Source organism: Fukomys damarensis, unplaced genomic scaffold (genome assembly GCF_012274545.1).
Source record: "Fukomys damarensis isolate Sample0158 unplaced genomic scaffold, DMR_v1.0_HiC HiC_scaffold_39, whole genome shotgun sequence".
NCBI lineage: Eukaryota > Metazoa > Chordata > Mammalia > Rodentia > Bathyergidae > Fukomys > Fukomys damarensis.
The window spans coordinates 19,737,081-19,758,604 of NW_022900951.1; the positions used below are offsets into that span (position 1 = coordinate 19,737,081).

General features: G+C 43.9%; 1 protein-coding gene across 4 annotated transcripts in view; it reads right to left on the reverse strand.

The window, feature by feature from the left end:
- Positions 1-103: 103 nt before the first annotated feature.
- Positions 104-21,524, reverse strand: part of Apoo (apolipoprotein O) — a 107,317-nt gene continuing 85,896 nt past the window's right edge. For 2 of the 4 annotated variants that reach the window (XM_010607151.3, XM_010607150.3), the window contains one exon: positions 21,318-21,425. In XM_010607151.3, the coding sequence (XP_010605453.1) occupies positions 21,420-21,425 (6 nt within the window). In that variant the 3' untranslated portion in view covers positions 21,318-21,419. Of the gene's footprint in view, positions 419-20,454; positions 20,820-20,915; positions 21,019-21,317; positions 21,426-21,524 lie in introns of those variants that run through there. The other 2 variants (XR_776931.3, XR_776930.3) reach the window with 2 other exon arrangements.

Here is a 21,524-nt window from a genome sequence, read left to right on the forward strand (position 1 = left end):
GAGGAAGTCACTAAAATCATCCTGCATACAAAGGGAGGAGAATTAGACCCCATCTTTTGGTGAGAGGGCTGTCAAGATTCTCCAAGAACGTGCAGAATCGGAAATACTGCTGTGGCCATTTGGGTCCCAGGAAGAGCAGCAGTGCCTGAGGCTGGAGCCACTGGACATGCACTGGGATCTCGGGGATAATGGCTAGGCCCATGAGTACTCACCAGCTCCAGGAGCACAAAGACTGTCACCCCTCCTGTTTGCATCCTGAATGTCCCCCAGAGGTCAAGGGTTGACAGTTGGGACTCCATTGTAGCAGTGTTCAGAGGTAGGACCTTGGGGAGGTTACTGGGTCAGCAGGGCGCTGGTCTCGAGTGGTTCCACCAGTTAGCGCCTCTGAGCTGAAGGGATTATTGGGAAATGGCACGGCCTAGATGGACAAAGTAATTGCTCTGTGCATGCTCTCAAAGGGATATTTTGTCCCCAGCTTCTCTCTCTCTCTCTCTCTCTCTCTCTCTCTCTCTCTGTCTGTCTCTCTCTTTCTAGTAATCATGAGGTGAGCAAGCAACTTGAAGCTTTCTTCCATCACACATTCTCTGCCATGATGTTCTTCCTTACCAGAGGCCCAAAATGATTCAACCAAATAACCATGGACTGAAACGTCTGAAACCACGAGCTGGAATCAGTTATTTCTCCTTTGAAGCTGTTTGTCTCAGTTATTGTCACAGCCACAAAGCCAGCACAGTGAACTTGGGCCACCTCTCCATCAGCCCTTACAATGACAGATGTTCAAAGGTAAACAAGTGGCTATGACCACACGGCTATCTTTCATTTACAACTGGTGCACTCAGATCTAACAAACCCTGAGGATTTTACATTTTTCTAGGTGTGGTGGTGCAAACCTATAATCTCAGCACTCTGGAGGCTGAGGCAGGAGGATTGCTGTGAGTTCAAGACAAGCCTGGGCTACATAGTGAGTTCAAGGCCACTTTGAACTACTATACATAGCAAGACCATTTAAAAAAATCAGCTTAAGAAAAATATATCTTGGACTGCTGAAAGTAAGCACAATACTTACTAATTTGGTTTGAGCTGTTTGTACAATAAGCTTGATTACAGGAAAGTGACACTTGTGCCTTCAAGCTATGAAGAAGTCACACCTGTCATGATTTTAAGGCACTGTTTTGTGTGCCTACCTCCATCTACCCTGAACCAGATCAGACACTCTTTGGAGGGCAGGGTCCATCTTATCTGGCCTCCCCAAAGGATCTGGCAACAGGGGAAGAACAAGCAAGCTGGCTCTTTGGAAGAAACTGCAAGACCTTCATTTTTTCTATTTAAAATATTTTATATCGTCTTGACATCTTTTTATTGGTACATTTTAAATATACATACTGATACTGATGGACCAGGGATTTTTTAGCTCAGTGGTGCTGCCGCCTGCCTCGCAAGCTCAAGATCCTGAGTTCGATCCCCTGTACCAACAATAAATAAATAGACATACTGATCACATTAATCATAGGGAATTTGTCCCTATACATGATATATCTTGCTTCTTCCTTTTCTCCATTCCCCTACCTTTCCATTGACCCCCTTCCTATCCTAATTTACAAAAGCTGTTTCCATTTTTTTCTTGTATTCCCTTTTGTTTTCTTGTCCCTTCTTTCCTTTCCCTCTCCCTCTCCCTTATTCCTCTTCTCATTTGAACATTTTCATACCATTTCCCGACATCTATTATACATTTTGGTCCTTATTTACACTTTCAATTTCTCACACCAGAGAAACCATGAGATTTTTTTTTTTTCTTGTACCGGGGATCGAACTCTGGACCTTGCATTTGCAAGGCAGGCGGCAGAACCACTGAGCTAAATCCCCAGCCTGAAACCATGAGATTTTTAAACACATGTGTCCAATTTATTTCACTTAAAAGTATAGTATCAAGGTGCATCGATTTACCTAGACATGTCTCTAGTTTATTCTTCTTTATGGCTGAGTAGTACTCTATTGCATTAAAAAACCCACATCTTCTTTATCCATTCATTAGTTGATGGGCATTTGGGCTCTTCCAAGATTTAAGTATTAAAACTGCCACTAGCTGGGCATGGTGGTGCATGCCTACAATCCCAGCGCTTGGGAGGCTGAAGCAGGAGGATCACTGTGAGTTCAAGACCAGCCTGGGCTACATAGTGAGTTCCAGGTCAGTCCCAACTGCACAGTGAGACCCTGTCTCAAAAAACCAAAAAATAAAATAAAAAATAAAAACTGCTACTATAAACATAGGCGTGCATGTATCACTGTGGTATGATACTTTTTAATTCTTTCATGAAGACGGCAAGGGGAATAGTTGGGTTGAATGGAACCTCTGTTTTAGTTTTTTGAGGAATCTCCACACTGATTTCCACAGTGGTTGCACCAATCTACACTCCCACCAACAGTGGAGAAGTGGTCCTTTTTCCCTCCAGGCCCTCCCCCAACATTTGTTATTGGTTGATTTCTTGGTAACAGCCAGGTTCCTGTCCTGTCACATGAAGTACTGTTTTCTATCATTTGACTCTCAGTTTATGAATTTCTTTTTGAATTAAATGTGTTCCTTGCATGCAGTATATTGTTGGGTATTGCTTCCCCCCCACCTTTTTTTTTGAGATAGTGTTTTGCTATGTAGTTCAGTCTGGTGTTAAATTCACTGTGTAGCCCAGCCCGGCCTTTAACTCACAATCCTCCTGCCTCAGCCTCCCGAGTGCTGGGATTATAGGCTTTTGCCATGATACCCGGCCTAAGTCTGCTGTGATTCTGATGGGCTTTCCTTTATAGGTGATTTATTTATTTTCTGTTCTTGTATTGAATTTCTGGAATTTTGACTATTATATGCCTTAGTGTTGGGGTTTTTTGTTTTTGTTTTTTTTTGTCATGGTTAATTGGAGTTCTATAAGTCTCACTTATCTGCGTGTCAAATTCTTTTTCCGTGCTTAGGAAGTTTCCTGACATTACTTCTGTGAAGAGGATTTTTATGTCTTTTGTGCTTTTATTTATGTCCTGTTTTTTTCTTGATTCCAATCAATGTTAGTTATTCTTCTTTGTATTATCTAGCCACTGACTGATTTTTTTTCATGGTCCCTTGCTATTTTTTAGAAATCTTTCTTTTCATGATCGCTAATTTCAATCCTACCTTCTGTATCTGATATTCTGTCCTCACATTGACTCATTCTGCTGTATATACTTTCAATGGAATTTTTAATCTCCTGGATATGTTTGAATCTGTTTCATGTAATCCATTTCATTCCTATGTTGGACATTCATTGTTTCCCTCATTTTCCTAAGCTCCTCTATTTTTTTTTTATCTTTATCTGTTCTAGAGTCACTGTCCATGTCTTTCATTATGGTCACCATCTTTGTACTTATCTGAGAGAGTATTTTTGATTAGATGTTTTCTAGAGCTTTATGCATCTGCCTTGTTACTTTTGCTGTTACCACTTCAGAGAGTCCAGGGGTCAGCTTTCAAATTTGCCCAGCTCATTGCCCTCTGGTTTTACCTTTGGCAAGTTGGAAATCTGGGGTTGCATCTTGCTTAAGTGTCTTCTCATTTTCTCTTCTTCCTTTTTAGTTTTATTCCTGGGTTGATGCTTGTAAATTGCTTATGGCAGGTAGCTTATCACCAGTATTTAGAATTCTTAGGAAATGACTGCTTCTCAGAGATCTTTTCCAGGTGTAGCTGCCTTTGCGGTTTTGAGTCTGTTGCAAGATTCTACCTCTTTAATTTATTGGGGATGAGAAGTTGCCTATTTGGCCTAGCCCCTGGTTCTTTGGCAATGGCCTAGATAGTATTGTTTATGACCCTGAGTCAATCTCAATCTTGGCATACCAGGAAGAACAACTGATTAGAACAATTATGCCACCTTGGTGAAAGTGGTACAATCAGCAATAACAATACCATCAAACACAGTCTAGAAAATGACAAACTGTGGTAACTATTAATTTCCACCTTTAACCATATGAATTAGATTTATGGTTATATAACAAAATCTAAAACATACCAGAAAACTATATACAGTAAATATACCCTCAGTGTGGCAACTTTACCCTCAGGGAGAAAATTTTTTAAAGATTAGATGGAAAATGCAGAGAAATAGAAAAAGATGAATAGATTAGGAGCAAAGCTGGAGGACAAAAGAAGATTACACAACCTTTGGGAAAGTGGTGCAAAAGACAGGAAAAAGAGAAGGAAGAAATAAAAACAAGAGCAGAACAGAATAACAACAAAGCTAGAAACAATGTTCATACTCATATGAAAACAGGAACAATCAAGAAAAGAAGAAAACACAAAACCAAAACAAGGGAAGAAAAAAAAAGAAAATAATGTCCACTTCAAGGTGTGTCTCTGCTGTCACTGGTAGACAAAGTGGGCAGACAGAATCCACTTCTATGTTGATTAATCCCAAAAAGTCAGTCATAGATTTATGGTGGGGTAGTGGATAATTCCAGTTACCCTGAATCTTTTGTTCCACTGAAGTTCAGGCTGATTTCTGGCTGTGAGGCTAGAACCCAATTTGTTCATCCTGTAACACTGTGTGTGCCTCCTAATGGCTTGAATTCATCTCCCTGCCAGCTTGAACTTGGCTCCTTTGTCTGCTGCTGACTTCATCTCAGTTTTGCCTCACTCTGACACTGGGAATCACTGGTGGAGCCAGCTGGTACCTGCTCTGACTATGAGCTCAGTTGGCCCCTCTCCAAAATGGCTACTGGCCAATCACTCTCTTCTTGGGGGTGTCTGAATCCAAATAATTCACAAGCCACTGAAGCCTATTGTGTCCACTGTTCTATTCCACTGGTGTGTTTTTCTGTGTAGGCCTCTGGGGTCACCAGTAATCACTGTGTGTCTGCAGGTTGGAGCTGTCCTTCCTACACTGTGAGTCAGAGCTCAGGAACAATGTGCCACTTGCCACCTTTTTGTTGTTGTTGAAGTGTCTCTTTTCCCTCTCCCTGTGAGTTTTTTTCCTGAGCTGGGGATTGAACTGGGGACCTTGCACATTCCAGGCAAGCACACTAACCACAGCTCCTCTTCCCTCTCCATGCGGGCTTCAATTCTCACTTTAGATTCTTGGTGGGTTCCAGGGACCCACTTTCTTCCTTTTTCTCATCCAGACATTGCTGTATTCCAGCATCTGGACACCAAATCTTGGAGAGGCTGTTTCTCTGTTTACCACTTTGCCATTTTCCCAGAAGTCTCGCCAGCCCTTCATTTACTCTCAACTCTGTCCCCTGCTCTGCAGCCTCAAGTATGGGGCTTCACTGTTCCAGGCTTTAGTGTCTTCATCACAGTGTTATGAATAGGAGCACATTACCTTCCCCTGCATCCACATGATAAATCATTGTTTGTTTTCTTCTCATTCAAAAATGTTGAGCCAGGATATTATAATTTGTGTCTAGATGTTCCCCTGAAGCCTCATGTGCTCACAGGTGGGAGGTGACTGGATCATGCAGATTCTCGTTTCTTTTGTTTGTTTTTTTGGTACTGGGGATCAAACTCAGGACCTTGCACTTGCAAGGCAGATGGCAGCACCACTGAGCTAAATACCTGGCCCCTGCTCATGCAGATTCTCATCAGTGGATTAGTTCACTGATGGGTTTATAGCTAAATGTGATACTGGGAGGTGAAGCCTGGTTGAAGGAGGTGGATCACTGGGGATGTGGCCTGGAAGGGTATGTCTCCTTCCTTTTAGTCAGGGTTTTCAATGGAATAGATTTAATACAAGACACACAATTTATAGGATTTTATAATATTCACCCAAAAACTCAAGTGCAGATGAGTACAAGAGATCTGTCCATACTCTAAAGACCTTAAGAATCCAGCTGAAGGCCTCAATCCCACAGCAATGTCCCCCATGAGTCTAGCCAAAGGCCTAAAGCCCAAGGCAATGTCCTACATGAGTCCAGCTAGAGGCCTAGAGCCCACAGCAATGTCTCATCCAAGTCCGTATCAAGGGTCTACATCAGGATGGGCCTGATGGCAGAAGCTCGAAAGTCTGCATCAGCAGGATGAAAGGTCTGTGCCACCAGGCTGAAGGATCTGCACTGGTACCAGGAAGGTACCAGGAAGTGACATTCAAGGCAAAGGTCAGAGCTCCTCTGAAGAAAACAGCAGCCATTCCCAGCGACAGTGAGGACCCCAGCTCCTCCAACAATGAGAACAGCCGAGTTCGTATCAGGAAAACCGTCTGTGGCAAGCTTCTCCAGGAAAGTCAACAGCATACAATCTTCCCCTCTAGTTCTCTTTTCATGCTGTTAGCAATAATCCTCAGGTGGGTCTTCCATGCTCAGAACCATGCTGACTCAGTTCAGCTGGGCGTTCCAAGTTGTTCTATCACACTCCTCCCTTGGTCCCTCTCTGCCTCTTGCCTACCATGCCGTGGACTGTTTCTCTTTGGCCATGCCCCTCTTCCATGCCAAGCTGCCTTAAAGTCAGCTGACTATGGACTGAAACTTCTACAGTCTGTGGGCCAAAAGAGACCTCTCCTTTCTTAAGTTGTGGGTGTCAGGTATAAATTCCCAGCAACGAGAAAGCAACTGAGACATCGGAGATAGTGGCACATGCCTGTAATCTCAGCTACTAGGAGGCTGAAGCAGGAAGATCTCAAGTTCAAAGCCAGCCTGGGGAACTTAGCAAGATCCTGTCTCAAAATGAAAAATAAAAAAAGCTGGGGATGTAGCTCAGTGGCAGAGTGTTCCTGGGATATACATATATGATGGTTAGACATACATAGACTCCTTGACCTTACCCTTCCACATTTAGCTTTTTCATTTACCATGAGTCTTTCATCTTCTCTACTCCTCAGACTATAAGACTGCAATGCTCCAGAGACTTCCCTCAACCCTGGGGGTGAGGGGGAGGAAAAAGAAAGCAGGAACCAGAAGCTTCAACTCTGAGAGGGAAACAAAAGCTGGAATGCCCTGTACATCACTAGATTTCAAGCACTGTGCAAGGAGCTGGGGACATAAGAGTGAGGAAGAAAGAGGACCCTTATCTTTCATATCTTTTTTCTTTTCTTTGGTACCAGGAATTGAACTCAGGTCCTGGTGCTTGCGAGGTAGGCAGCAGAACCGCTGAGCTAAATCCCCAGCTCTTATCTTTGCAGACTTTGGGAATTCTTGTTACTCATCAGTTATGTCATGCAGGAAGCTTCAGTGTAGATGCAAGAAAGAAGATAGAGAGCAAAGGTGCAGCAAATAAGTACAGTGGACCCTTGATTTATAAACTCAATTCATTCACAAAGGGTATTTGTAAGTCAAGTTTGTAAACTGAAGGCTCAGGCTCCTCTACACAGCCTTCAAAGTCTCTCTCCTGTACAGGCAGATCTCAGTGTTGTTAGAGACATTGGCCCAGGATTTCTAAACCCCACACAGCAAAAGATGTGGTAATATTCCTTCCAGAACTATTTAAGGGTTAAATCTGTATCTGAGACCATCTGGAAGCACAAGTAGCCGGCATTCGGGTCGTAAGTCAAGGCTTTGTAAGTTAAAACTTCTGATCATAACCCAAGTTGTTTGTATGTCAGGCCAGTCATGACTCGAGGATCTAGTGTAAGCTTCCTTCAGCAGGTGGTCAGAACCCCAACCAAGGGCAGGCTTAGGCCAAGGGTGACAGCAGCCAGGCTCACAGAGGCCCAGAGCTGCCCTGTACTGGTGACTCCTGCAGCATGTGCAGGGCCACAGAATGCTGTGGCACTGCCCTGTGCATTGGAGGGTGTTGGCAGCCTCTCTGGCCTCTGCCCTTTCCAGGTGGAGACACCCAATGTGCCCAGAGGGTTCAGGGACCAGGGCACCTGGGTCCATCAGCCTCATCAGTCCTCTCTCTGGGTGATCTGCCTACTGGGCCAAAGTAGCAATTGATGCTCTGAGAGGAAAGAGGAAGTGGAATGGCCAAGGGGCTGAGTATTTCCTGTTCACCAGTCAGTCTGAACAGGCCAGATAGTCCCAGAATGCATTGGAGTGCACTGTCAGACACCTCATGGGAGGTGTCTCTGAAGATGACCCTTTGCTGCCCCCTAAACTCAGAGAAGGGCCTGGCAGTCACTTTTCTATTATTTAAGACTAGTTTTGTCCACATGGTGTCACATGCCAGTAGTCTTGTCACCTGGGAGGCTGAGGCAAGAAGATTGCAAGCTCGAAATACTGTCTCAAAGAAAAAAAAAAGGTAGGCAGAAGGATCATCGTGAGTTCAAGGCCAGCCTGGGCTACATAGTGAGACCCTGTCTCAAAGAAAACAAAAAAAAAAAGAAATACTAGATTCTTTAGTTGCTTTTAGCAGCTGTCTTAATGAACTAGGAAAAAAATCCAACTCTACTTCAAATTTTTATCCTGTCAGATTCATCCTGTATATTATCAGCTCTGTAGAAATAAGTTGATTTTAATTTTTTTTTCACTACTGGGGATCAAACTTAGAACCTTACACTTGCAAGGCAGACACGGTACCACTGAGCTAAATCCCAGCCTCAAGTTAATGAAATTAAATACACTACAAAGAGACAAACAACTGAGCCACTATCACCTGAACTCTTAAAAGGATATTTTGATTAAACAGCAGGACCCTGGTTCACAAACAATTCATTCTATGATTCTGGAAAGATGGCCACATTTGTGTTTGTGTGGAAAAGATGGTTGTGGTCATGTTCATTACAGAGCTCGCAAAGAAAAACAAAAGTTTCTCAAGTGATTCTGCTTGTGAACTAAACTGTTTGAAAACAAAAGTATTCATGAACCAAGGTACCACTGTACTTGTACTTTGAGGAAATCCTTCATTTTAATTTTATTTGTTTATTTTTTGAGACAGGCTCTCCCTATTTGGTTCAGGTGGGCTTTAAACTCACTATGAAGTCCAGGCTGGCCTCAAACTCACAGCAATCCTATTATAGACAGATGAGTTAGGTAGAAATATTATAGCCAGTCAGATAGGGCTAGGTCCTCAAGAAGGCCAGGACAAAGGTGAAACATAGCACAGTGGAGACTGGAGACACACTGCTGAAAACCAGGCCTCAAGATGGAGACAAGATGACCAGACCCACATACTTCTTCAAAGAACTGGGCTTAGTGAAGTATGGATAGGCATTGACCGTGCTGGAAGTGGCCAGAGACCTCTGGACCCACCGCCTCCTGGGAGAACCCTTATTCTTCCCTCCATGCTTACTGTGTGACTTGCTTCCCAATGGGACCACCCTTACCTAAGTGACTACACTTGTAACCTTACTGGATGTTCACGGCTGTGGCTCACGTTGTACCCATGCGGGTTTCACTCTATAAGACTGCTCTGTAAAGTGGGGACCCCTCCTGCCCCTCAGGAGCTTTCCTATCAATAAATATCTTCCTACTTTTATTTTGTACAGTATTGGGGATCGAACTGAAGACCTTGCGTTTGGCCAGGCAGGCGCCATGTCACTGAGGTACACTCCAAGCTCAATATCTTCGTACTCTTAACCTCCTTTGTGCCTAGAATTCATTCCTTGATTTTTAGAGAACAAGAACTCAGCATATCACACAGCTAACAGGCTGGGAGATATATACTTCATATATCATCTCTGGTATTATTTCCTGTAACATTCCTGCCTCAGCCTCCTGAGTGCTGAGATCATAGGTGTGCATCACCACTCCGAGCTGAACTGGACTACTTTAGATACCTCATATTGGTGGAATCTGGCAGAATTTGCCTTCACATGGCTGATTGATTTCACTTAGCATAGTGTCCCCACAGCTCATCCAGGTTGTGACACGACTCCCTTCCTGTTTGAGTGAATGTTCTATTTTGTACGTACTCCAGGTTTCCCATCCATCCGACAGTGGACTTACAGGTTGATTCCTCGTGGCCATTATGAGCAGCACTGCTATGAATATGGACCTACAAATACACACACTTTCTGGGATCTGAACCTATGGGGGACCTTGATCATACTGGGCACATGCTATACCACTGAGCTACACCCCAGTTCAATGCAGTCTTTTAAAAACATCTTTGTCAGGTGTGGTGGCACACGCCACCACAGCACTCGGGAAGCAGAGGCAGGAGGATCGCCACAAATTTGAGGCCAGCCTGGGCTACACAGTAAGTCCTAAACCAGCCTGAAATACTCAGTGAGATTCTAAAATAATAAAATAATAATAAAAAACATCTTTATGAGATATAATTCACATATCACACAATTCCCCCATTGAAAGTGTACAACGCAATCATTTTCTTTCTTTCTCTCTCTCTTTTTTTTGGGGGGATAGGTCTTGCTATGTAGTTCAGGTTGGCCTTGAACTTGTGATCCAGCCTCCCGAGTGCCAGGATTAGAGGTGTGCACCACCGCACCTTGCTAATTGTTTTCAATATATTCAGAAGCATACAACCATCACCCCCAGAAGCAATCCCAGCAGAAGTCACTCCCCACCCTCCTTGTGGTGAGTTCCTACAGCAGCTTGACTACAGCCCCCAGGTGTCCGGACACCACTGAAGGTGCCGCTTCAAAGCCTGTCTCGTAGATGTGACCAAAGTGCATATTGTGTTGACCGCATCCATGCGGGCCTGACTGACCTACTTTCTGTGTCTATGACTTTGCCTATTCTGGACATTCCAAATAAATGGGATCACAGGATGTATGCTATCGGTGGGCGAGGTGGCGCATGCCTGTAATCCCAGTTACTTGGGAGGCTGAGGCAGGAGGATCACAAGTTCAAGGCCAGTCTGGCCAACTCAGCAAGACCCTGTTTCAAAATTGAAAAAGGGCTAGGATACAACATAGTATGAAGGCTCTGGGTTCAATGCCCACACCACACCCCCGCCCCAACAATTACCCCCCCCAATATAAGGTTCTTTCACTTAGCACAGCATGATGTCAGTGTCACTAATGTGGCATCAATCAGTGCCTTGATCACTCCCATCATTCTGTGCCCTCCAGCATCAGCAGACAGACATCTGCTTGTTTCTGCTATGTGGCTGTTGGAAACAATGCTGTTATGAACACTTGTAGACAAGTGTGAGTGTAGATGTGTCTCTGTTCCTTCCAGGATGGACCCGAAGTTGGAAGTGCTGAGTCACATGATGCTGGCTTGACATTTGAGGAACTGCCAGGCTGTTTTCTCCACATACTCGTCAACAGTTGTTCTTTATTTTAGCTGTTCTCACAGTGCCTTTCATGCGTATTTCCCTGATGACTAAGGATGATGCACACCTTACTTTTTTTTTTTTTTTGTTACCGGGGATTGAAGTCAGGACCTTGCACTTGTGAGGCAGGTGGCTGAGCTAAATCCCCAGCCCTGAGTTCTTTCTTATTTTCTCTTTCTTTTTTCACACCTCATGTGCTCACTGCTCATGTGTGCATCTTTTGAAAAATGTCTTTTCATATCATTTGCCTGGTTTTAACTTTCCTAAATGTTGAGCTGTAAAGTTCTTTATATTCTGGATACACATCTTATCAGATAAATGACTTGCAGCCCCCCCCCATTCCATGAATTCTTTTATTTTGTTTCATTTTGTTTGAGACGGGGTCTCACTATGTAGTTCAGGCTGGCCTTGAACTCATGGTGATCTTCCTGCCTCACCCTCCTGAGTAGCATCAATTACAAGTGTGCACCACTGTACCCAGGTTTGACAACTGAGAATGATGGCACAAAAATTCTGAAACTTTGGAGTGATCCAATCCATCTACTTTGTCAGTTGTATTTTTGGTGTTGTATCTAAGAAACCACTACCTAACCCAGGTCCGGAATCACCCCATTACCAAGGTTTACCCCTGTGCTGTTTTCTGAGAGGCTTCAAGTTTTAGCTATGCCATTCAGGTATGTGGTCCCAAAGCCTCTAAAAGTTCTACCTCTTGGCAAGTGTTTTCCCAGGGGGATGTTTATGGCACCATCCAAAAGCAAACAACCCATTGTTAAGAGGAAATGTGCACTGCTGCTCTTTAGCATTCTGCTCCAGAGGGGAACAATATTTGCAAAGAGCCAGTGCTCTGTGCAGGACAGACGTGCGCTTTCACAAGGCCCAGGTTCTGAATGGGGCACAGCGATGACGAGCCAGCCCAAGCCACTGGCCTCATATGTGAGGGAGGAAGAAAGGCTCCACTGTGACAGGCAAAAAGCCCCAAAACCCAATCTAATTTGGTCTGTAAGTGGGAATGCAGAGCCTTCCGTGGCTTTCAAAAACCTTTCTCTTTGCTCAAGGAAGAATCAAAACTGATTTTAAACGTCTTGTGACTTGGAAATATTTAATGTAAATATAATGGTCCTTTTATGTATATTTTCCCTGTAAAGCAGGCAGGGAAGATGACATAACATAAATAAGCAAAGGCCCTCTGGGGATATGGGTGCTCCTAAGATTCTCAAAAGGTCTCCAAGGGACTCAGCGGCTGGTTGTCACAGCAGGGTGCAGATTAGGACCAGCAGAGGGGAAGACCTGGGCTTCTCAGCCTGGAAGGGATGCTGAAACTGTTCCTTCTGCAGCAGCCCATGGGCAGGCTTTCCCAGGAAGGCAAGCTAGAACGAAACTGTACTGGGGCCCGACATGTATCGGTGATGCCTGTCTAAGTCCACATGCCCAGTAGACCCAGGTATTAACATAGCGGTCATCCCTGTGAGCTGGCACAGCTGGGCATGGGCCTGGGCACTAGGGGCATAGTTTCCCAAGGGCCAGCCCTGGCCATACCGCTCACAAAAGCTCAGACATTAGATTTTATTTATTTCATTTATTTATTTATTTTTTGTTTTTTGAGACAGGGTCTCACTATGTAGTTGAGACTGACCTGGAACTCACTATGTAGCCCAGGCTGGTCTCCAACTCACAGCGATCCTCCTGCCTCAGCTCCCCGAGTGCTGGGATTACAGGCGTGCACCACCACGCCCAGCAGACATTAGATTTTAAAAAACACTCAAAGTTAGTTTGGCTTTTGGGAGGCTGAGGCAGGAAGATCATCACAAGTCCAAGGCTAGCGGGGGCTACATAGTGAGTTCAAGGCCAGCCTGGGCTACATAGTGAGACCCTGTCTCAAAAAAAAACTAAAAAGTCTGGGTGACATCCTGAATTAGTAATCATTTCACAGAGCTGATGTTTTTTCCAGGAATTTGAAAATTTAAAGCCAAGCTGGGGGCGGGTGCCAATAGTCCCAGATACTCGGGAAGATGAGGCAGGAGGATTGCTTGAGCCTAGGAATTCAACACCAGCCTGAGCAACATAGTGAGACCTATCTCAAGAAACAAAACAAAATTAAGTGTATTACTCCAGTAAATAGTGTCCAGTGGTATGATTAAGCTACTAAGAGATATTTAAAAGACAATGGCATACCTTATTATGCAACTTGATATTACATTAATTAAACAACCCCATTAATTAAAGCAAAACAAGCAGGATCTCAACTAGCACCTCTCCCTCTTTCTCTCTCTCCCCCTCTCTCATTTTTTTTTACTTAGGTAGCACTCACACCCTCAATTCTAGTGCCTTTGAACCTAAACCTGCACCATAAATCAATTCCAGAAAAAGCTCCACCTATGATATGACTGCATGAGGCTTTGGGGGGACACCAAGACACAAGCCATAACAGATTCACTTTTTCAGATACAACTCTCCTGGAATGGAACTCATTTGTAAATCAAGGATTTTACTGTACAAATAAATTTAAAAGATTTTGAGAACTGGGGTTATAGCTCAGTGATACAGTCCTTGTCTAGCGTGAGCCGTCCCATGGATTAGAGAGGGGGAGAGGGAAGAAGGAGAGAGAAGGAAAAGGAGAAATAGAGAAGGGGGGAGAAAAGAAGGAGGAGGAGGACAAGGAAAAGGAGAAGAGAGGGAAATGGAAGAAGAAAAGGAAGGAAAAGAAAAAAAAAGAAAAGTAGGAACTTTTTGTTTTGTTTTTTGAGATAGGGTCCTGCGATATAGTTCAGGCTGGGCTTGAACTCACTACATATCCCAGACTAGCCTCACATTTGCAGTGATCCTCCTGCAACAGCCTCTGGAGTGCTAGTATTATAGGGGTGCACCACCACACCTGGCAAAAAGTAGGTTTTGAAAGGGTACAATCTCCTAGATCTCAAATCCTGCCCATGAAAAAGTAAGAGTAGGAGGTGTCCCACAGAGAAAAGAGATATCATGCAACAGCAATGGCACCAAAAGTCTGTTAGTTGTAAGTTAGGATCTTTAGGTTAGTAGAACCACACAGAGCCAGGAAGACAAAGTGAAGGGGAGCTTGACAAAACAGGGAGGAGATGTGGAAAGGACACACATGTTATTATTCACCTGCACACACAGGAGGCAATGCTGTATATGAGGCAATGTATGTGAACCACCCCACTCCTGGTTCTGAAGAGCCTTGGCAAGGCTAGCAATACACTACAGGTTTCTGCATAAAATCACACAATTTCTACTCCCAGGAAACACGCCCCTAACGGGACCTGGCCTCCCTCATGAGCAGTGTTGTTTTTTTTGTTGTTGTTGTACCAGAGATCGAACTCCAGTCCTTGCACTTGTGAGGCGGCACCACTGAGGTAAATCCCCAGCCCCTAGCAGTATTGTTTTTAACAGCTGCATTCTTGACAAATGAATCAGAGCTCTGACGAATAAAATGCCATTGACACAAAGACACATCATATCCTTTGAAAACTTTTTAAAATGGGGAACACTTGGGTATAGCTCAGTGGTAGAGCACTTATCTTGTATGTGGGAGCCCTAGGTCCAGTCCCAAGCACCACATGTGCACACAGAAAACAACAAAAGCTCAACCAAATAAGTAAAAGAAAATTAAACATGGGGAGCAATGCCTTGTATGGCTTCATTATAGAAGAGGCACCAGTGAAGAGGCACAGAGCACCAAAATTTACAAAGTAAATATGAAGCTTTTAATATTAACTTCCTTACTTTTTCTAGAGTTTGTTTCCAAATGTTTTCATTTTTATTTCTATCAATGTTATGTGGGCACAGCTTTACAAATTAAGCAGTTCTGCTACATTTTTAACAAAGAAAAAACAAGTCTGCTATCTCCCCCCTCATCCTTTTATGTGCTAATGCCATCTTTTGAATCTTAAATTAAAAACTGGGGGACCAGGGATTTAGCTCAGTGGTTCTACCACCTGCCTCGCAAGTAAAAGGTCCCAAGTTTGATCCCCGGTACCAAAACAAAACAAGAAACTGGGCCAGACTGGTGGTGGCTCACACCTATAATCCCAGCATTCAGGAGGCTGAGGCAGGAGGATCACTGAGAGTTTGAGATCAGCCTGCTGCACAATGAGTTGAAGACCAGCCTGAACTACAAAGGAAGACCCTGTCTCAAAACAAAACAAAACATTAAAAATGAGAGTGTGTGTGTGCTGAGCACACACTCAAATGCTTGGCACATACTCTACCACTGAGCTACACTCAGCCTATTCATCTTTTGGCTGATGTATAAAAATATAAAAGCTGTTCATGTATTTGGGGTACCACGTGATGGATTGATATAAAAATTGTATAATGTTCAAATCGGGGCAAACATAGCTACCTCCTCAAGCATTATTTTTTCTTTCTTTACATTTATCATCTCTTCATGGTGAAAAGTCAAATTCCTTTCTGTTAGCTTTGTGAAATATGCAGTATACAACTGTAATCTATAGTCATTCTACTATGCAATACCCACTGGGACTTCTCTCAACCCTAACTCAGTACCCATTGATCAAGCTCTGTCTGCTCCTCACACCTGTGTGCTAATGCCATTTTAAAAGTTCTTTTCCTAGATGGGTGTGGTGATGCATGCCTGTGATCTCAGAATTCAGGAGGCTGAGGCAGGAAGAGTGTTGTGTGTCTGAGGCCAGCCTGAGCTATATAGTAAGAGTCTGTCTCAAAACAAAACAACCCCCCCCAAAAAAAACCCAAAACCCAACCTCCGTACAAAACAAAATAAAAATCCCTTTCCTAGCAGGCACAGTAATAGACGCCTGTAGTCCCAGCTACTGGGGAGGCTGAGGCAGAATTGCAAATTGAAGGCCATCCTCAGCAACATAGCAAGACCTTGCTATTTTTATTTTATTTATTTGTTTGTTTGTTTGTTTGTTTTTGATTTTTTGAGACAGGGTCTCACTATGTAGTTGAGACTGCCCTGGAACTCACTGTGTAGTCCAGACTGGTCTCAAACTCGCAGCGATCCTCCTACCTCAGCCTCCTGAGTGCTGGGATTACAGGCGTGCACCACCACACCCAGTTAGGACCTTGCTTTTCTATTAAAAAAAATCAATTTTCTCTTGTCTTTCTGGGGTGTCAGGAGCAATGCATGTATTCAGACACCACTGTTACCTGGAGTCCATTTCCTCATAAATTAGAAAAGATATTTCAGATAAATCATTTTTTTGTTTTGTTTTGTTTTGTTTTGTTTTTCAGACAGCATCTTGCCATGTAGACCAGGCTGGCCTCAAATTTGTAATCCTCCTGCCTCAGCCTCCAGAATACTGGGATTACAGGTGTGCACCACTATGCCCAGCTAGATGGTTGGACACTAACGCTTTCCCTGCAGAGAACAACATATTTAAGATAACCCTATTGACCTTATACAAATTTGGGGGTCACTCCTAATAAAACTGAAGCATTTCAGGGACTCACTATGCGTTTACTTGTGAGTGTGGAGAGCAGTCTTTGAATCCCATGGTTTTCTCATCTTTGCTTTCTATTTTCCATCTTCCACTTTGCCATTGAAGTAGGAGTCTCATAGAGTGTTCCTCTCTAGTCAGGATTTGTCTATGGGACTATTCACATTTTTTGTTTTTTCTTTTTTTTTCTTTTTTTGGTACTGGGGATCGAACTCAGGACTTTGCACTTTCAAGGTAGGAAGTGGAACCACTGAGCTAAATCCCCAGCCCCTGTCTTTTTGTTTTTTGGTTTTTACTTTTTTTTTTGTACAAGGGATTAAACTCAGGCCCTTGTGCTTGTGAGGCAGGTGCTGGAACCACTGAGCTAAATCCCCAGCCCCTGTCTTTTTGTTTTTTGGTTTTTACTTTTTTTTTTGTACAAGGGATTAAACTCAGGCCCTTGTGCTTGTGAGGCAGGTGCTGGAACCACTGAGCTAAATCCCCAGCCCATCTTTTTGTTTTTTGAAACAAGGCCTCACTATGTAGTTCAGGCTGACTTCTAACTTGCAGCAATCCTCCTGCCTCAGCCTCCTGAGTGCTGGGATTACAGGTGTGCGTCACCATGCCAGGCTAGACTATATGCATCTTGGAGAAGGCTATTTCTCAGGCTGGGGGAGGGCAGAGAGAGAAATCACTCCCTCGGCTATTCTTTTGCTCTTTGGAGTCAGCAACAAAGCTCTGTGTTTGATTAAAAAGATAAAGGCAACTTATGCAGGCTTGCTAAGTGAACCAAATGTGAAATTAAATGTTTGCTTTTTAAAAACAAACTTTTCTTCCAAGCAGAAATCTCCTTGGCCATCATTTCCTAAACATAAATAAGTCTGCTCTTCTGCTGCATCTGGAGTCTGACCTCACTGGATTCACTGACTTGGAACTCGAACAGAGACAGGAGGTTTCCAGGGTGAGAATCCAAACCTTAAGCAAGTTTCTTCCAAGCAGGGGTGAACAAGACCATTACTTCAAATGTCTACTGTTAGTGAAAAACCGAGCCTTGAAAGACAGGTTTGTCCCAGAAATGTAGCGTGGATCCTCCCAGAATGTAGAGTGGGTACGAATATTGAACTGAAAAGTGAAAACTTTCATACGCACAGTAAATCATTCCCTTTATACAATAGGCATGAATAACAGTGGTCATGAAGAAAAGCACTCTCTAAACATCAGGTCTTTCCCAAATGATGAGAACAAACTACTCATTAAATACGATGCCCATCATCTAATGACCACAGAATTTATTTCTCTGAATTCAGTGTTATTTTGTTGTCATTTTTTGTTTCTTTTGGTACCAAGGATTGAACTTGGGTCCTTACACTTGCGATCAATGTTTTTAAATTATATTTTCATACCCATAAAAGTCAGTCATACTCACTGCATTACCTAATTTTAACTATCATTAATTACTTTTTTTTTTTTTTTTAGTACTGGGGATTGAACCCCAGGGCCGTTGCACTGAGCTACATCCCTAGTCCTTTATGTATTTATTTTTTTGAGATGGGGGTTTCACTAAGTCACCAAGTTGTGCAGGCTGGGCTGTAACTTGCAGTCCTCCTGCCTCAGCCTCCCAGAGCACTGGGATTGTAGATATGCACCACCACGCCCAATTCATTAATTTGCTATCCAACCTTGAGCAAGTCCTATTTTTCCATGTGTGTATGTGAACACAGCATTTTGCCTACTGCATAGGCTATCTGCACAGAACATCACTGATTCCTGTGCCAAGATAATGCATTGTATCACCCTGGCTGCCACCGGGCCATGATCCACACCAAACTCAGAACGAAAGCTTTGGAGCTGGTGGCCCAGGACCCGCCATGTGGGGCTGCAGTTGGCCATGGGCTCTACGACACACCTACTGCTCTGCTTTGGTCCCAAGGCACAATAAAGGTGACAAAAATTGACCAAGGCCTTCTTTAGTGCCCGATCCCTTTATTTTTTCCCATTAAAGCAATTGCTTTTAAATCCTGATTTCTGACAAAGCAGTCTTTTCTAGGAATCCATTATCACAAAACAAACCACACTACATTTATCTCTCAGGGGAGCTTACAATAGTCTAGAAGGTAGAGAATACTTCTTCCAACGGCCCTGAAGTTACTCAAACAGAGCTGTTAAATTGCAGATAAAGAGGATGGAGAGTCACAGTTCTCTCACAAGGAGAAAGGACCAGAGAGGATGGAATCAAACATGGGGAGGTAAGGAGACAGTACTGTGGGTAAGAAAAAAACAGTATAAATGTACTGAGGTGAGGAATAAGCCAAGGGAGGAAAGATATAAAATGGCACTTTGAAGCTAGGTGTGATGGTGCACACCTGTAATCCTAGCACTCGGGAGGCTGTGGCAGGAATATCGCAAGTTCAATTGAAGCCAGCCTGGGCTACATAGTGAGTTCAAGGCCAGCCTGAACTACATAGTGAGACCTTGTCTCAAAGAAAACCCCAAACCAAAACAAACAAGAAAAGGGCACCTCGCATTAGAGAAACATAAGAATTTCCTTCTTCTTTTTCTTTAGTGCTAGAGAATAAACTCAGGGCTTAGATATTTTCAAGCACTGAGCTATACCCTAGCCCCCAAATATGTGTATTTTATATACCCTATAGTTCAGAGTACAGGGAGGCACATCAAAAATGCTAAATATAGAAGGTGACACTAAATACAAACAACCATGAAAAGATTTTTGGGGCCACCACCCATAGATGAAAAAGAATTCAAAGGGCAACTGAGTTGTCCTGCTTGGGAGGTGGGGGCTAATCCTCTGCTCTACCAATGAGGTAGGGTAGAAGAAATAGATAGGGAGGAGACAAGGAAATCATCACCAAAATCATACTTGGTGAGATTGCAGCTTCCCGGTCTTGGCCACGGTGGCCCGAGACGGCCCCATGCTGACAGTCCTCGGCCAGATTCACACCTGCTCCCTACCAGACCCACCAGAAAGCTGTGCATGGGCCAATGAAGAGTGAACAGGTGGAGCTGGAGCTGACGGGCTGGTAACTTTCCAGGAGAGAGGGAATGGATGGGCACTTTTATCCCTAGCTTTTCACCCCACAGGGAAAGTATAAACGGACCCAATCCCAAGCCACGAAGCGTCTCATTTCTCTGAGCGCCCATACTCCCCTCTTGAGCGCATCCTATAACCTATCTCTGCCTAAGCATCCCCACCTGTGCCTCCCTCCGCCAAGTCCTGAAAACCCTATTCCTGTGCTGGGAGTTGGCGAGTCTGCTACATGGGGTGGGTTGAGACGCAGTCTGTGACACGAACACAGATCCTGGGCTTTTTCCTAGGGGACAGCTCTGGGACACCTAACCTCAGCACTCCGTGAAGGCATTAAGAGGTTTCTCAGCAATGTTTCAGGGTTGCCACTTGAAGGAACACCTTATAGTCAGGCGGCACTTGAGTCCCTACTGATAATCCCCCAAGCGTGCTGAAGTGCAGGCTAATTCTCATCTGCAGTTGGTGCGATCCCAACAGAAAGACTCCAGGAACCTCTACTTAGCAAGAAGCCCAGCCCATGGAGACAGCCTAAAATAGTAACCGGATATTATAATTTGGGCATGGCTCCATGTGTGCGAGTCACAAAGGTACTGCAGCATAAAAGACTCGGTTTGACCAGGGCAGTTATTCTAGGGATAAAGTTGCTTCCGCTCATGAATCCACTAATGATGGATGCTGGCACTATTCAATATATTGATTTTAAATTAGTCCGAGCACGTCCATTTGTGCTTGCTGTCTTCCCAACTGCTATTGATTCTGGAAGGTCAACAATTAGGAAGTACAGACAGTACATGAAAACAAAGGCTTAGTTTCCAATCTGACTGAAATCTGAAATTTTTTTCTTTTTTGAGACTGGGTCTTGCTATGTAGTTCAGGCTGGCCTTGAACTCACTATATGCCGGGGTTGGCCCTGAACTGGTGGTGATCCTCCTGTTTCAGCTCTATAGTACTGAGATTACGAGTGCACACTGCCACCATGCCCAGTGAAATTTGGAAATTCTCAATCCTCTTTTGCATCGTGTGCTCCTACCATCCTTCTTGGCTGGTTCGGAAGCCAAACAAGGTTCCTGCTCATCCTACTGGTCCTGGGAGCGGGACTCCACGAAGCGCACACGCAGGGAGCATGGAGGAGGAGGTCACGAGCCACACACACAGAGCCACACAGGCAGCCACGGTGCCACCATCCACCGCTGATTACTGGCACTGCTCCACTAGGAGTCTCGACGGCACTCAGGAACTGGGAGAGCTGTACAAACAGGGAGGTGACAGCAATGACAAGGGTCACTGTTACTGTTTTCTTTTGTGCGTCTTCTAATTAGTGCAGGCAAACCGCGTTCCTTACAGGGTTTGATCCTGGTACTGGGTTTCTCTTAGCTCCAGACCCCTCTCTTCTACTCTCCTCCAAGTTGTGGGGCTCAAACTGCAGGCTGCCAGCTGCCACTGTCCTAATAAGAGGTAAGAGTTGTCTTTAGTGCACATACACACAATGCCCAGCATGCGTGCTTGTGCGCGCGCGCACACACACACACACACAGTACCTGCCACACTTAAAACTGCCACTCAGTGATATCAGTAAAGAAAACAGGACAACCCTTGTTTTTTTCCCTTTGGATTTTAATTATGTACATAAATAGCAACATGAGAACAAGGTGTTCTAAGACTTGTACATTATCTCTAAGTCAAAGGATTTCAGATTAGTCCCCTTGCAGTATGGCATCACCCAAGATAACAAAAAGGCCTAGTATAGTTTTTCCTGAAGAAGGAAGCCAGTTTTCTACATTCAGTCTGCTTCTCTGACATTTTTCTGTAGAAATACTGATTTACTGTCTGGAGTTTCCAAAGTTTCCTACAACTAAAAGAAAAGAAAAAGATAAGTACATTGTGAAGAAAAACTAAAAACAACTCTTAAAAGTTTGCAGTTTGAAAAACAAGTTTGCAGTTCGAAATTCTT